Source organism: Lasioglossum baleicum, chromosome 20 (assembly GCF_051020765.1).
Source record: "Lasioglossum baleicum chromosome 20, iyLasBale1, whole genome shotgun sequence".
Lineage (NCBI taxonomy): Eukaryota > Metazoa > Arthropoda > Insecta > Hymenoptera > Halictidae > Lasioglossum > Lasioglossum baleicum.
In genome coordinates, this window is record NC_134948.1 from 4571738 (window position 1) to 4587085 (window position 15348).

General features: G+C 39.6%; 1 protein-coding gene across 3 annotated transcripts in view; it reads left to right on the top strand.

Moving 5' to 3' along the window:
• Nucleotides 1–15348, top strand: part of LOC143218865 (uncharacterized) — a 63461-nt gene that overhangs the window by 33824 nt on the left and 14289 nt on the right. For all 3 annotated transcript variants that reach the window (XM_076444399.1, XM_076444401.1, XM_076444400.1), the window contains one exon: nt 10045–10110. In XM_076444399.1, coding sequence (XP_076300514.1) covers nt 10045–10110 — 66 coding nt within the window. The remainder of the gene's footprint in view (nt 1–10044; nt 10111–15348) is intronic.

Consider the following 15348-nt stretch of genomic DNA (forward strand, 5'->3'; position numbering starts at 1 on the left):
TTTGTTCGTCGCGGTCAAGCTCGTTATGGTCGTGCTCGCACGTGCTCGCAACGTCGTATGTTTCCTTTTCTTGGTCTTGATATTGGTATTGGTATTGTTATTGTTTTCTGTAGATCTGTATTAAAGCGTCGGTCACTCCTCTGGAATCTAAAAAATCTATTGTCTCTAAAAATAATATCTCGAAGATATATTATTAAAAGCAACTAGAATTTATGGGTTGTAAGAACGACAAGATAGAATTTATTTACGTACCGTGCAACTAGAAAGACTACGTAACAGCAACAAGCTTTAGATATTAAATTCGAAGCTTGTTATTCGACCGGCAGTGTTCAGCGCCGGAGGACTTCCGGTAGCCGAAGTAATCGACGCTTTAAGATTCCAGTTTCAATCGATATGTCGCTCTGAACCAGCCACAAAATTCGCAGCTTTCGCCATGCAATCGCAAAATCGCTGCGCTACTATCTCTCGCTGTTCGTCTAGTAGCAAATTGATTATCATTGCGCAATCGGTGCGTAGCATGTTACTTACTGGCGGCCATGAAAAGATCTCAAAAATTGCTACAATAGTTGCAAATAAAACAGTCCTACATTCATGACGACTCGACTGCGGATTTGATGCATTTACAGCAAAAATGTTGCAACTTTTCAAACAGTGGAGAAAACGTTGATGAATTTCAATTCGGTCCCTGCGTCAAGCCAACGACGTTAACTTCGCAAGAAGATCCGCAGTCTATTGATCAAGAGTTCAAGTTTCATTTTGCATAGAGGAGGTCACCGAGAATCTAACAAGCTCCCAGTAATTAACGTGTCAAGTGCACAGCGCTTTTCGCAAGCTTGTAGAAATCTGCAGAGAAAGTTGAATCGAATACCGACCGGGGCCGAGGTTGTGACGCTCGCGAACAGGTTCGCACGAGTCCGCACAGATGGCGCGTCCAGTCCTAATTCAAGAGCGGGACGCTCGAAAAGCTTCGGGACCAGCCGCCACGGGTCTTCGTGCACGCTTTCAAAATTTCCTCGATCATCCATGAAACCCTAACCAGTCCGAGCGGTGTCTCCACCTGTCGAAAATCCGCCAACGATATACATACATACGTGCACGGTGTATATCGTTCTCGGATTGAGGGGCGACCTTGAAAAAGCCATAACAGAGCGGCTATCCTCCTGCGGACTTGTCGCGCCGGTCGTGAGCCGGTCCTTGGAACCGGTATCGAATGAGAAAGCGACGGTTTCTCGGTGGCGGACGACAAACGGGAAAACAGTTTCGGACCCGAGCCGGGGAATTCGGTCGCGTTCGCCGGCGAGGACGAAGGGCGGTTCGTGCGGATCAATACTCGTCCGCGCGGACAGGTACAGACCGTCTGTGCTCTGTTCCCTCGCGTTCCTTCAAACTCCCACCGATTCGAACCGATTCGAACGACATTCGCGTTCCGAGAAGGACGCGTCAACACGTCCGCAAACCGTGTCTTATCGCGTCCACGTTATTTTTAGCTCGGGAAATCGCGCTCTTTCCGCGTTCCCGAAATGATTCGACAGGAATCGGTATTTCACGGGAATTGTTCTAATTCTATATAGTACACTCTAGCTTATTCTAGTATGCTCTACTACGCTCTTGTACATTATAGTTTGACCGCGGAATTTTATCCATACCACCTAGACATTTATTTCTTGGTTTAATCAGTTTAATGAGTTCACGTTGAGGACCAATTCTTTTACTGTTCTGGGCTTGCAGAAATTCTAAAAAATTCTGCAACGATTCTACGAATATAGAAAAGAAAGAAATTCAAGATTCACTCTTTTTTGTGGTAAATGTACGAAACCTATTATGGTACATTCACATTTGTTCTTGCAAAAATTGTAAAAAATTCTGCAATGTTTCTGTAAGTATAGAAAAGAAAGAAATTCAAGATCCACTCTTCTCTATGGTAAATGTACGAAACCGATTATGGTACATTCAAATTTGTTCTTGCAAAAATTCTGCAATGATTCTACAAATTTAGAACAGAAAGAAATTCAAGATCCACTCTTCTCTGTGGTAAATGTACGAAACCGATTATGGTACATTCAAATTTGTTCTTGCAAAAATTCTGCAATGATTCTACAAATTTCGAAAAGATAGAAATTCAAGATCTACTCGTTTTTGTGATAAATGTACGAAATTGATTATGGTACATTCAAATTTGTTCTTGCAAAAATTCTGCAATGATTCTACAAATTTCGAAAAGATAGAAATTCAAGATCTACTCGTTTTTGTGATAAATGTACGAAATTGATTATGGTACATTCAAATTTGTTCTTGCAAAAATTCTGCAATGATTCTACAAATTTAGAACAGAAAGAAGTTCAAGATCCACTCTTCTTTGTGGTAAATGTACGAAACCGATTATGGTACATTCAAATTTGTTCTTGCAAAAATTCTGCAATGATTCTACAAATTTCGAAAAGATAGAAATTCAAGATCTACTCGTTTTTATGATAAATGTACGAAATTATGGTACATTCGACTTTGTTCTTGTACAAATTCTAAAAAAATTCCGCGATGATTCCGCAAATGTAGAAAAGGAAGAAATTCAAGATCTACCCTTTTTTGTGGTGAATGAAACAAACCCGGTCCGATTATGGTACGTTCAAATTTGTTCTAGTACATTCCAGTGCATGCTAGAATATTCTAGTATGCTCTGGTGTAGTGTTTGCTTCCAAGGATGAATCGGGGGATGTTTTCGTATCGGTTGATAACCGATTCGACTTGGACTCGGTTCGATTCGATTCCGTGGAGGAGCGAGAGAGGATGCAGAAGAGTAGGAGGCTTGTAAATGGCACGGAAGGGGTGGTTCAGCAGTAGCGTCGCTCCTCGTCGCGAGACGCAAGAGGGGTGGTGGTGCGCGCACGTTGGCAATCGTTACTCCCGTCTGCTAGTCCGTCTAGCGAACTAGCGACCCTCCAACCGCCATACCAAAGCCAAAGCCGGTCGCATCACGGTCGATCGTTCACCGCCAGAGTATTTCGACCCGCGACGCTTCGACGACAAGTGTTCCCTGATCCGAGAAAGTTCGTGCCGTTCTTTCCACCCACCCCCACAGAATCTCTCTTCTGAACCCCGCAGATACTCTTCGGTATATTCACTGATATCGATGCCTATGCCCTGCCTGGTGACCAAACTTTCGTAAACGAACACTTCTTTTAGGAGGAACTGATAGGGTCATTGCTAACTGCAATACATATTACATTTTTCGTCAATTACATTTGTAAAGACATTAGAACTAGGGATGGTTCGAAACTTTTATGAACATCATTTTTTTTTTACCTTTAAAATTATGTTGTCCTCTGATGCATCATTTAATTCAACATGTAACTTCTTGAATAGTTACGAATTTAATCAAGAAAGTGCTTGAACCCGAGTTGAAATTCGAGTACTACTTGTGAAAGATTCGATTCTTTTCGACATCGAAGTACTTACAAGTATCTTTTCGAAACTTGTAAGTACTCATTCCGAGGTTCGATATCAGTTTGTATAGAATGAATACTTTTCAAATATAATCATTGAAACATTATTGCTTTTAAGTAGTAATCGAAACGCATGAAATGATACTTGGTTATTGAAATTGACTCGGATTCGTGAGTACATATTGAACTTGTTCCCATCCCTAATTAGAACGATTGAACAATAATTAGACAGCGGAGCTTTGTGCGAAATCGTAATTTCTTAATGAGAACTAGAACAGATTGGAGTGAAACAGAAGTTTATCTCCTTTTTTAATATTCGGTTGGCAACTAAGTTCGCGACCTCCGCATTTTCTCAAACAAAGTCATTTATTTTTTAAGCACGAGTATTTTATGTAAAATTAATCGCAAAATTCAGAGTTTTCCAAAGGAATGGTCACTGAATGAGGTTATAATGATACAATAAAAGAATTACGAATTTAGTTGCCAACCTAATATATTTTAGCTCGAAAATTAAACATTTCTTCCGACCTAGAATATTTCCATTCCCTACGGTTTTTTAAATTTTAAGGATATAAAATTGGTGTAATACCTCGCACAATACCTAAATGTTTAGTAATTGATCAGTAGACTGCGGATTTTATGCATTTATGAAAAAAAGGAGTACGCACAATTTAAAACAGTGGACATATTAAAAAGATTTAACGCCTCCGGTGTATTAGTTTCACCTTAATAAGATAATTAAAAGATGAAAGACATACTTGGCACCTGTATCTCGCAATCAATGCAAACATTTTTTATTTTGCATAAAGATCCGCAGTCTATTGATTAGATACCAAGATATTTAAGAATGTAAACAATATTTTTAATAATGGCACAGCAATTTCTAGTGGCGCCTCAGAGTCACCATTCGAGTGCTAAGAGTTAATAGGTTGGAAATAATATAAAAGTATCTGTTAATATTTTCACTGTTTTCAATGATATCTACTAATTTTCGTAATCATAGAATTTTCGTACTGAATAGAATTATTCTGGGTCGGAAGAAATGTTTCATTTTCGAGTTAAAACAGCTCCGAGTGCAAAGGGTTAATAAATTTCTGCTAGAGTTCGTTTTTGGCACAGTCATCGTGCTTGCAACATTGCATTCATACTAAACCTATCAGCGCAATTTCAGAATGGTTGCAGACCTATTCATATCATTCACAGGAAACTATACAGGGTGAGGCACCTCGAACAGGCCACCTGAATAAGTCGGCTGCTGTTGGTGTTAGGAAAAAATGGTTTCGAGGGAGATTTAATCTGATGTTAGTAGCTTTTTTGTAGGCAGACGCGGAATGAGGTATTTTTTATTACATCAATCGATGCAGCTGGATGTTCAGCTGCATCGATTGATGTGTTAAAAAACACCTCATTCCATTTAAAAAAATGAACTTGACCTTCATATGTCCTTTACGCGTCTACCTCCAAAAAACCAAGCAGTTATCCATCTGATGCATTTTTTCCTAACGCCAATAGCAGTCGACTTGTTCAGGTGGCCTGTTCGAGGCGCCTCACCCTGTATAAATAGAATAGATTTCTTAACTTACACGTGGTTTGAATAAATTCAACCAGGAATATTCAGAAAGAAATATATGTTTTACATATGCTGTACAATTTCAACAAATGCTGGGTACAAAATTCTTGAGAAGTCTGTGGTTTAATAATATAATTGAATCCAGAGGCGGCACGAACGGTCCTCCTGCTCCTCGCAATCGAAATTTCGCGTGGCACGTGTCCCTCGGCTTTCCGTTTCGGCAGAAACCGCGACATCCTCCGGCAAGGTACTTCTAAATATACTCCCCCGAACAAACCTACGCGCTCGATCGACCGCGTTTCATTTCGTTTCGTTTCGTTTTCAACGAAGATTCGCTTTCATTCGAGCGAGCGCTGTAAAGCTACGCCACACTGTATTTTATCGTCCGGCGACCAACTGCGAGGAACGATCTAACGTTACGCTTTGTTGGAATCCTCCTCATCTGGTCTCGTTTCGAGATGTTCGGACCTCGCGTAATGAGAACAGGTTCAGCCATTTTTTCCGCAGAAGCTTTTCGAGACACGTTCGCCAAACTTTAAGGGTGCGTTACTGCGAATCTTGTGAAGTGTGGTACATTTTTCTTATTCGAAAAATCGCCTCGCAGTGCAGACTATAATTGTTTCTGTTCTTTAATGTTCCTCTATAAGAATATTATTCTTTGCTCGCTAATATCTTAACTTGTAGCCTCAAAACGAGAATTTCTGCGAACATGTTGAATACAAAAGGTTTTCCATAATGTGCACATTTTGGTTGGCTACATAGGGGTTAAAGCCTGTTGGAATCCGCTGTGAAATGGCCGTTCATTCACCGGGGAGCCGACTGAAAGTCGATCGAACGTCATCGTCCGATTCGCGGACAGGCAAATCGATTTTGTCAACCGGTTTACGGCGGGTGTCCGACGAGCTCGAGCATAGTTACACGCGTTTATCTCGAACCTCGAACCAGGAGAGAATGTACGCCGAGGTATCGATCGCCGGTACCGTCTGTACAGTCCTCGTCGGCCGTTCTTCTTCACGGTCACGACCGGGAGAGGTCTAGGCTCGATCCATCGCGAGAAACATGGAAATGGAAAGCCTAGACGCATCCAGCCACGCGGAGAACAGGGGGGGGTAGAAGCGACATGAAACACACCGGGCAACAAGGGACCGTGAACATTTGGACGACCGAAAACGTCAGCTGGTTTCAATATGTTGTTTGCCCTACCGTCGCACACTGTGCTCTCTCTCTCTCTTCGCTGCCGTGCACGCGTTCCGTTGCTGCCCGATAACCGAAACTTCGAGCAGCTTGGGACTTCCGGTCTGCCTGGATAGTTCGGCGAGATTTCGACGTTTCCCGATAACGATCCTCCGGGGAGATGCACGACCCTCGGTTCGAGGAAAACGATTTACTATCGGAAAACCCAGAAAAACAATTCTTCTACGAAATTCTTCTTGTGAAATATGTACACGCGTTGCAGTGAGTAGGAGGAAATACCTGGGAATAGGATGGTTATGACTAGACTGCGGATTTTATGCATTTACCATGAAAATGGGTACTCACAATTTAAAGCAGTGGACACATTGAGAGGATTTAAGGACGTCAGCATATATAAGTTTCAACTTAATAAGATGATTAAAAAAAGACAAACATCCTTATTTTACTTCTGTTGATTGCAATCAACGCAAACATGTTTCATTTTGCATGAAGACCCGCAGTCTAGTTATGACGATTGCACTGTTGGAAAGGTGTAGGTCCATCTAGGAAATTGTTTATCAATTCTCCACATTTTTATATGATTGTTTTGCTTGTATTGACCTGTTGGAAATGTGTAGGTTCATTTAGGTAATTGTTTCTCAATTTTTCCACATTTTTATATGATTGTTTTAGTTGTATTGATCAGTTGGAAGGGTGTAGGTCCATTTAAGAAATTGTTTATCAATTTTCCTTCATTTTTGCATAATTGTTTTGATTGTATTGACCATTGACTAGTTGAAAAGGTGTAGGTCCATCTAGGAAATTGTTTATCAATTTTCCTCCATTTTTACATAATTGTTTTGATTGTATTAACCAGTTGGAAAGATGTAGGATCATTTAGGAAATTGTTTACCAATTTTTCCACATTTTTATATGGTCGTTTTAGCTGTATTGATCAATTGGAAAGGTGTAGGTCCATTTAAGAAATTGTTTATCAATTTTTCTACATTTTTACATGATTGTATTGACCACTGACTAGTTGAAAAGGTGTAGGTCCATCTAGGAAATTGTTTATCAATTTTCCTTCATTTTTACATAATTGTTTTTATTGTATTAACCAGTTGGAAAGATGTAGAATCATTTAGGAAATTGTTTACCAATCTTTCCACATTTTTATATGGTCGTTTTAGCTGTATTGATCAGTTGGAAAGGTGTAGGTCCATTTAAGAAATTGTTTATCAATTTTTCTACATTTTTACATGATTGTATTAACCACTGACTAGTTGAAAAGGTGTAGGTCCATCTAGGAAATTGTTGATCAATTTTCCTTCATTTTTACATAATTGTTTTTATTGTATTAACCAGTTGGAAAGATGTAGGATCATCTAGGAAATTCTTTATAAATTTTTCCACATTTTTACATGATTGTTTTGCTTGTATTAATCAGTTGGAAAGATGCAAGTCCATTTAGGAAGTCGTTTATCAATTTTTCCACATTTTTATATGATTGTTTTAGCTATATTGATCAGTTGGAAGGGTGTAGGTCCATTTAAGAAATTGGCTATTTATTTTTCTACATTTTTACATAATTGTTTTGATTGTATTGACCATTGACTAGTTGAAAAGGTCTAGGTCCATCTAGGAAGTTGTTTATCAATTTTTCCACAGTTTTATATGATTGTTTTAGCTATATTGATCAGTTGGAAAGGTGTAGGTCCATTTAAGAAATTGTTTATCAATTTTCTTTCATTTTTACATAATTGTTTTGATTGTATTGACCATTAACTAGTTGAAAAGGTCTAGGTCCATCTAGGAAATTGTTTATCAATTTTCCTCCATTTTTACATAATTGTTTTGATTGTATTAACCAGTTGGAAAGATGTAGGATCATCTAGGAAATTCTTTATAAATTTTTCCACATTTTTACATGATTGTTTTGCTTGTATTAATCAGTTGGAAAGATGCTAGTCCATTTAGGAAATTGTTTATCAATTTTTCCACATTTTTATATGGTTGTTTTACTTGTATTGATCAGTTGGAATTTTTCTACATTTTTACATGATTGTTTTGATTGTATTGACCATTGACTAGTTGAAAAGGTGTAGGTCCATCTAGGAAATTGTCCATCAATTTTTATTACATTATTATTGCATACGTTATCAACGTGAACGCAATGTTTTGAAGCTGTAACTGAACAGTCAGTTTGTTCACTGAACATATAATGTACAGGATGTGTCCGCTCTGACCCGGCGACGATTTTGGATCGCGTTAGACCCAGCGACTTTCTCGGTTAATATTTGCGAAATTCCGCGATTTTCCACCCGCTCCGGGAAGAACGAAGGTTATTGATTTATCGGGGGTGGCTAGCACACGATCACCACCCCCGACGACGAGCGTCGAAGCACTGAGCGTCATTGTTCTCGGCTGTTTCTGCTCGCCGCGGTTTGTATCTCCGAGCAGCTGAAGCTTCCTCTGCGAGTGCAATGCCTCCCCGCCTCCCGGAAGCTCGCGATGTCGTCGATATCGGCGATCGATGACATTTCCGGCCCCCTGTACCGTCCCTGCTTCGCTCCTTTCGAAAGGCGACGCGCGAAAGTTCAAGAGACTCTCGGCGCTTCGAAACCTTATTTCTACTTATTCGTTCAATGAATTTATTGTGTCTCTAATTATTCGTTCAACGAATTTATTGTATTTCTAATTATTCGTTCAACGAATTTATTGTATTTCTAATTATTTGTCCAACGAATTTATTGTATTTCTAATTATTCGTCCAACGAATTTATTGTATTTCTAATTATTCGTCGAACGAATTTATTGTGTTTCTAATTATTCGTTCAACGAATTTATTGTGTTTCTAATTATTCGTTCAACGAGTTCATTGTATTTCTAATTATTTGTACAATGAATTTATTATATTTCTAATTATTCGTCCAACGAATTTATTGTATTTCTAATTATTCGTCGAACGAATTTATTGTGTTTCTAATTATTCGTTCAACGAATTTATTGTATTTCTAATTATTCGTTCAACGAATTTATTGTATTTCTAATTATTCGTTCAATGAATTTATTCTTGAGCGCTTGTTCTTTTTATAAATTAAGCGAAAAAATTGCGTTCCTTCAATTCGACGCCCTGACGAGTCTACTTGATATTCCGAGTCGATTTCTGTCGCATGATGCAGAGCATTCTCAAACGTTCAAAACGTATATCTTCAATTTACAAATCACCATCAATGAAACCATCTGGAGCAACATTTAGATGACACAATTAGAAAGCTGGCTTTCACTACCGAGTGTTTAGGGTGTTTTCGGTTCCACGTTGAACCACGATGATCCACGTTATTAACAACCAATTGGACGTTGAGAGGACGCTATTAGAGAACGACAGTACTCTGGAAGTTTCGAGTTTTATCGATAGCGAGCTGGCGAATCCTGATTCGGGACCACCACGCGACGGGAGCACGAACTCTCTCTGTCAGTCCGCGCGTTGGGGTTTATTATTATCTTTCTAGAAATAGAGTCGCGAAGATGAAACGCGCTCTCCGGTTCGGATAATTCCACGGCCGATGCAACCACGTTGGAAAACGGCGGATCACGAGTCGAGACGACCAGCTCGTCCGATGGAAAAACAAACTGTCCTGCGTCGGGGTACAGACATGCTTACAGGGTTTCCAAAGCGTCGCGTCGCTCTCGCTTGTTCTCCAGGCCGCTTTATCGTTTTCGCGGTGTTACTTTTGCCCGAACGATTTCTCGATACGTATATGTATAGCTTGCTGGCTCGTTTCTGCTGCGCCGATAGACCATAACCAGAACACAGAGACATTCGATCACGAGGGGAGACCTTTGCTTTAACTGTTTCAGGGAACGGAAGCAAGGACGGGAAGAGCGGGAAGGACGCCGCGGCGCCCTGCGGAGGACCTTACGCCGGTGAGTTTGACATTCCCATCGAAACTCCCTTTCGATCCTTTCGATACTGTCACCGCACAGTGGGGCACTTGGTCCTAAATGTCGGAGAAATCTATTTCACCATTATCTATAACCTCAAAGTCATAATTAGACTGCGGATCTTCATGCAAAATAAGAAATGTTTGCATTCTTCTTTCTTCTCCCGTCGTTGTTTCTGTTGTATGCGTCACATCTTGTAATCGAATTTTAAACCACTACCCGATGAGCTAGAGACTTGAAACTTTAAACGTAGCTCGCAGAACTAGATGACAATGCAATATTAAAAAGCAAATTTTAAAACAAAAGACTAAAGAGACACGCAAGACTTAAAACGTTTCTCGTGTTAAATCTTACAAGCATTTCCATAGCTATCAAAAATTCACAATCACAAGTTTTCAAGGCTATCTGTACGCGGTTAGGAATCTGTATGGGGCTAGGAAAAATTATTTTATACATTTAAGTCTGTTTTAAAAACGTGGTATTTCTATTTAAATAATTTTTAGCATTAACCCCTTGCCCTACGATTTGTTTTACGGTTTCAATGATTATAATCTTCTTCGTAGTTCGTAATTTCTTGGAAAGGGAGTAAAATTGATATCTATCGTATGCCTATATGTTCTTCAATAACTTTACATTAACTAAACCGAAATAGAAATTCATCTCGGGCAAAGCAGATTAATAACGTACACATTTATATTAGACTGTGTTCAAAATCTTAAACACGAGTCTCACACGTGTTTGTAGGGCAAAGGGTTAAAGTTAGATAAGTTCTTGAAATTTTGCAAAGAAAAAGATTGTCTCGAATTCTCTCATCGATGCTCCGGAACTAGAATGTCCTGAAATACAGGGTCATCCGCTTTTTAAACAGCCAAACGTTAACCAGCTGTAGAGGACCCCAAATGGAACAACTTTTACCCCTATCACTTTTTTTGTTTCGGCCTTGATTTCCAGATAATTGCAAAAAAAACCATCATTTTTTGAGTTTACATAAAATTAAATATCTCAGGACTCCAATGATGAATCTTGATGGTTTTTCCTTTGTTTAGTTTAAAATAAGTAGGGGCATCTTTTTTATTGAATAAACTTTTTTGTATGACCTTCGGAACATGGTTTTTTTGGCGTGGGGCACACCGTGGAGCCTGAAAGAAATAAGTTGGAAAGTGGCGGTGTGCCCCACGCCAAGAAAACCATGATCCGAAGGTCATACAAAAAAGTTTATTCAATAAAAAATATGCCCCTACTTATTTCAAACTAAACGAAGGAAAAACCATCAAGATTCATCATTGGAGTCCTGAGATATTTAATTTTATGTAAACTCAAGAAATGATGGTTTTTCGCAATTATCTGGGAATCAAGGCCGAAACAAAAAAAGTGATACGGGTAAAAGTTGTTCCATTTGGGGTCCTATACAGCTGGTTAACGTTTGGCCGTTTAAAAACGGATGACCCTGTAGATGCAGACAATAATTCCATCGATGAGTATGGAACAATGAGGGAGTACGGCGACCGACAGTATCGAAAGGGTTACCAGAGCAGTAACACAGAACGAGAGAGAGAGAGAACAGAGCGCGGCCGTGTTCCAAGGACTCTGTTCCAGGAGGTAGCACGGTTAGGCGTCCGCGGCTATTTATAACGACGGACGGACCGCTTGGGCGCGTCTTTAACGAACGCCCGTCGAAATATCGTCGAGCCAGGACCAAAATAAACGGAGGGGATCCTGGGGAAACCGCGGAAAGCTTCGTTTTCGACCTTGTCTCTCGAACGCTATCCGGAATATTCGATCTCTGGCAATCCCTCTCTCGCGGCATCCCTCAGAAATCCCTGATCACTCGCGTGAATCAAGAACACGTTGCTCAGCTAGTCGCTAGCGTATCCACGGATTAGGATTGTTCGAAAATACCCGGAGTCCCTCTCGGAGGGTGTTTACTCGCGTTTCCCACCTAACTCTATTAATATTGCGCGGTTATTTTCGGTGACTACCGCTTACGAAAGAAGAGGAAGAGGAGGCTAGCGTTGCTACGAGTCTTCGGAATCGTTGATCGCGGTTTAGCGAGGTTTGGAGTGGTTTATTCGGTGAGATGCTGCGGATCGGACACGCCCAACCGTCTAGCTTGCTATCGGCGTTATCGATCCGCACGCATCTCTCTTCTTCGCTCGCTTTTACACCCTACCTCTGGAGCTGGCGTTGATCTGAACAGGGGAAACGCGATCGAGATCGATGTGGATCCTTCCGGATCCTTCAATTTCCATGCAAGCAACGTCATCTTTTCAATAATTATAAAATTAAAAATCTAAGACCGGTTATTTGACCAGCAGCACTGAAAGCGATTCAAATGTTTCAGCTTATAAAAATGACAAGGCTCTATTTATTTAGATGTTGTGCAATTTTTATTCCAATACGCCCTTGGATAAATAAATTTATCGGATCGATTTCCATGCAAGCAACGTCATCTTTTCAATAATTATAAAATTAAAAATCTAAGGTCGATTATTTGACCAGCAGCACTGAAAGCGATTCAAATGTTTCAGCTTATAAAAATGACAAGGCTCTATTTACTTAGATGTTGTGCAATTTTTATTCCAATACGCCCTTGGATAAATAAATTTATCGGATCGATTTCCATGCAAGCAACGTCATCTTTTCAATAATTATAAAATTAAAAATCTAAGGCCGGTTATTACACTAAGAGCATTAAAAAGCGATTCAAATGTTTCAGCTTATAAAAATGACATAGCTCTATTTATTTAGATTCCGTGCAATTTTTATTTCAACATTTGCTTGGATAAAAAAAACTATAGCTTGCTATCGGCGTTATCGATCCGCACGCATCTCTCTTCTTCGCTCGCTTTTACACCCTACCTCTGGAGCTGGCGTTGATCTGAACAGGGGAAACGCGATCGAGATCGATGTGGATCCTTCCGGAGCCGAGACGGCACGATCTCGCGGCGCAAAGTGATGAATTCCCTGCGAAAATACTTTCAATTTTCCAAGATGTGCCGTGCAGTTGATGCAGACAATTTTTCTATTGCTTGAAGGTCCGCGACAACATAGAAAAAGATCGTCCGTCTGTTCTCCTACGGACGAACGGGACTATGGCGTCGCCGAAAAGAACGTTTTGGACCAGTGCGCGCCGCGACGAATCGTAAGGCGACTCGAGCCGCGTTTTAAAGTCCGACGAATAATCGAGCGAAGCCGGAAAGACGGTCGATTGTCATGCAGCTGGCAGACAATTGCTAACGCTTCCCCATTAACATATAGCGAGAGTAAAAACGTGGCTGAAATACGTGACGGGCTACGTGGCGCGACGCGTCGGCCACTCGGCCAGTTTCCCCTAACTCGCGTAGGACACTTCTGGAAACGATCACTCTTCTAAATATGTTTGGCATCTAATCATATACGCTCACCGAAATTTCTGTAAAGTCACCGCGTTTTGTGGGAAATCGAGACGGGAATGTTTATCTACTTCTTTAAGGCATTGTTTACGTGTTGCATTTCTCTCCAGAAGAATTTGAAAGTTGTTGCACACGTCTTGTTGTTAGAGCTCCAATTCAGCTCGAAATTGTGCTGCATTTCTCATTTCCTCGGGAAGCAGACTTCATTAATAATGAACAGACTGCGGAGCTTTATGCATTTATGGCTTATAAAAATTTTCAAACAATGTGTGCTGGAATATTAAATTCGACAGAATTTAAAATCTAAAAATGTTATTACCAATGAAAATAGGATTCTATTTGATCCCACCTTCTTAAAATTCGTCTACAAAATTTATAAATTACTCTTCGACAATTTTCTGTTACCACCTTTGAAATGATTTTTCCCGTAATTCTCACGTAAATTGACATAATTATTGATCGCAGTATACAGAGTGTTTCGTTTATCTGATAACGGAAATATCTTGTGACGCACTGAAGTTACGAAAAAAATTCGTTTAGAAAAATTGTCCGGTATGAAGGGTACGATCGTATATTCTAATTTTTTCGAGGACTAGAATAACGGGGAGGGGGGATTTCAAAGTCGAATAAAGTTTTTTAAATGGAATGTCCTATTTTTTATACCACAGATCGATAGACCGTCGAATTCTGAGTAAAAATATATTGACCTTCGTATGTCCTAAAACTAATAGTTAACGAGATATTATCCAAAGAAGAAAGAAAATTGTTTCGATAATATCTGGTTAACTATTAGCTTGAGGACATATGAAGGTCAATACATTTTTACTCAGAGTTCGACAGTCTATCGATCTATGGTACAAAAAATAGGACATTGCATTTAAAAAATTTAATTTAACTTTGAAATCCGCCCTCCCCGCCATTCTAGTCTTCGAAAAAATTAGACTATATGATTGCACCCTTCATACCGAACAATTTTTGTGAACAAATTTTTTTCGTAACTTCAGTGCGTCACAAGATATATCCGTTATCAGATAAACGAAACACACCCTGTGTGACCGATTAATTTTATTAGCAATTGCGCGATTAGAGCAGCCAGTATCTTTATAAGCATCGGTTCATGCTTTTTCCTCACTTGTTAGTACTTTTCCTCTCGACATTCTAATACACGTGAATCAAATTATAACAAACAGGATTTCCACGAGTCTTAAAATTAATACTTTTAGAATATTCGCAATTTTCCGTAGTTCTCACAGACACTAACAAGGGGAGGACCCCAAGTGTCCGACTTCGATTTTGATAATCTTTTGTGAGACGATGGTGTATGGATCCCTAATGATGTCTGCAAAATATTAGGCCTAGTTACTCAATAGTTTTAAAGATATAAACAATTAAAGTTTCATACTCATAGCAGTTTTCGAAGTAGTTCCGAAGTATGAAACTTTAATTGCTTATATCTTTAAAACTATTGAGTAACTACACCTAATATTTTGCGTACATAATTAGGGATCCATATACCATCATCTCACAAAAAATTATCAAAATCGAAGTCGAACACTTGGGGTCATTCCCTTGTAAGTCACTTTGTAGAAACTTCGCACTCGTGATCTGCGCCACACAGAAAAAAAATCAAAATAAACGTAAATGAACAAAAATGGTGACATTTTTTTAAAATATCTATGAAAAGAAAGATGACCTGATAGAAATTTCGGCCAGTGTAGGTCGGAGGAAATGTTTAATTTTCGAGTTAGAATAGCTTCGAGTGCAAAGGGTTAATCTGGCGACTGTGGTCGAGTGAAGGATCGTTTCGAGAGTTCAAAGGAACATTGTT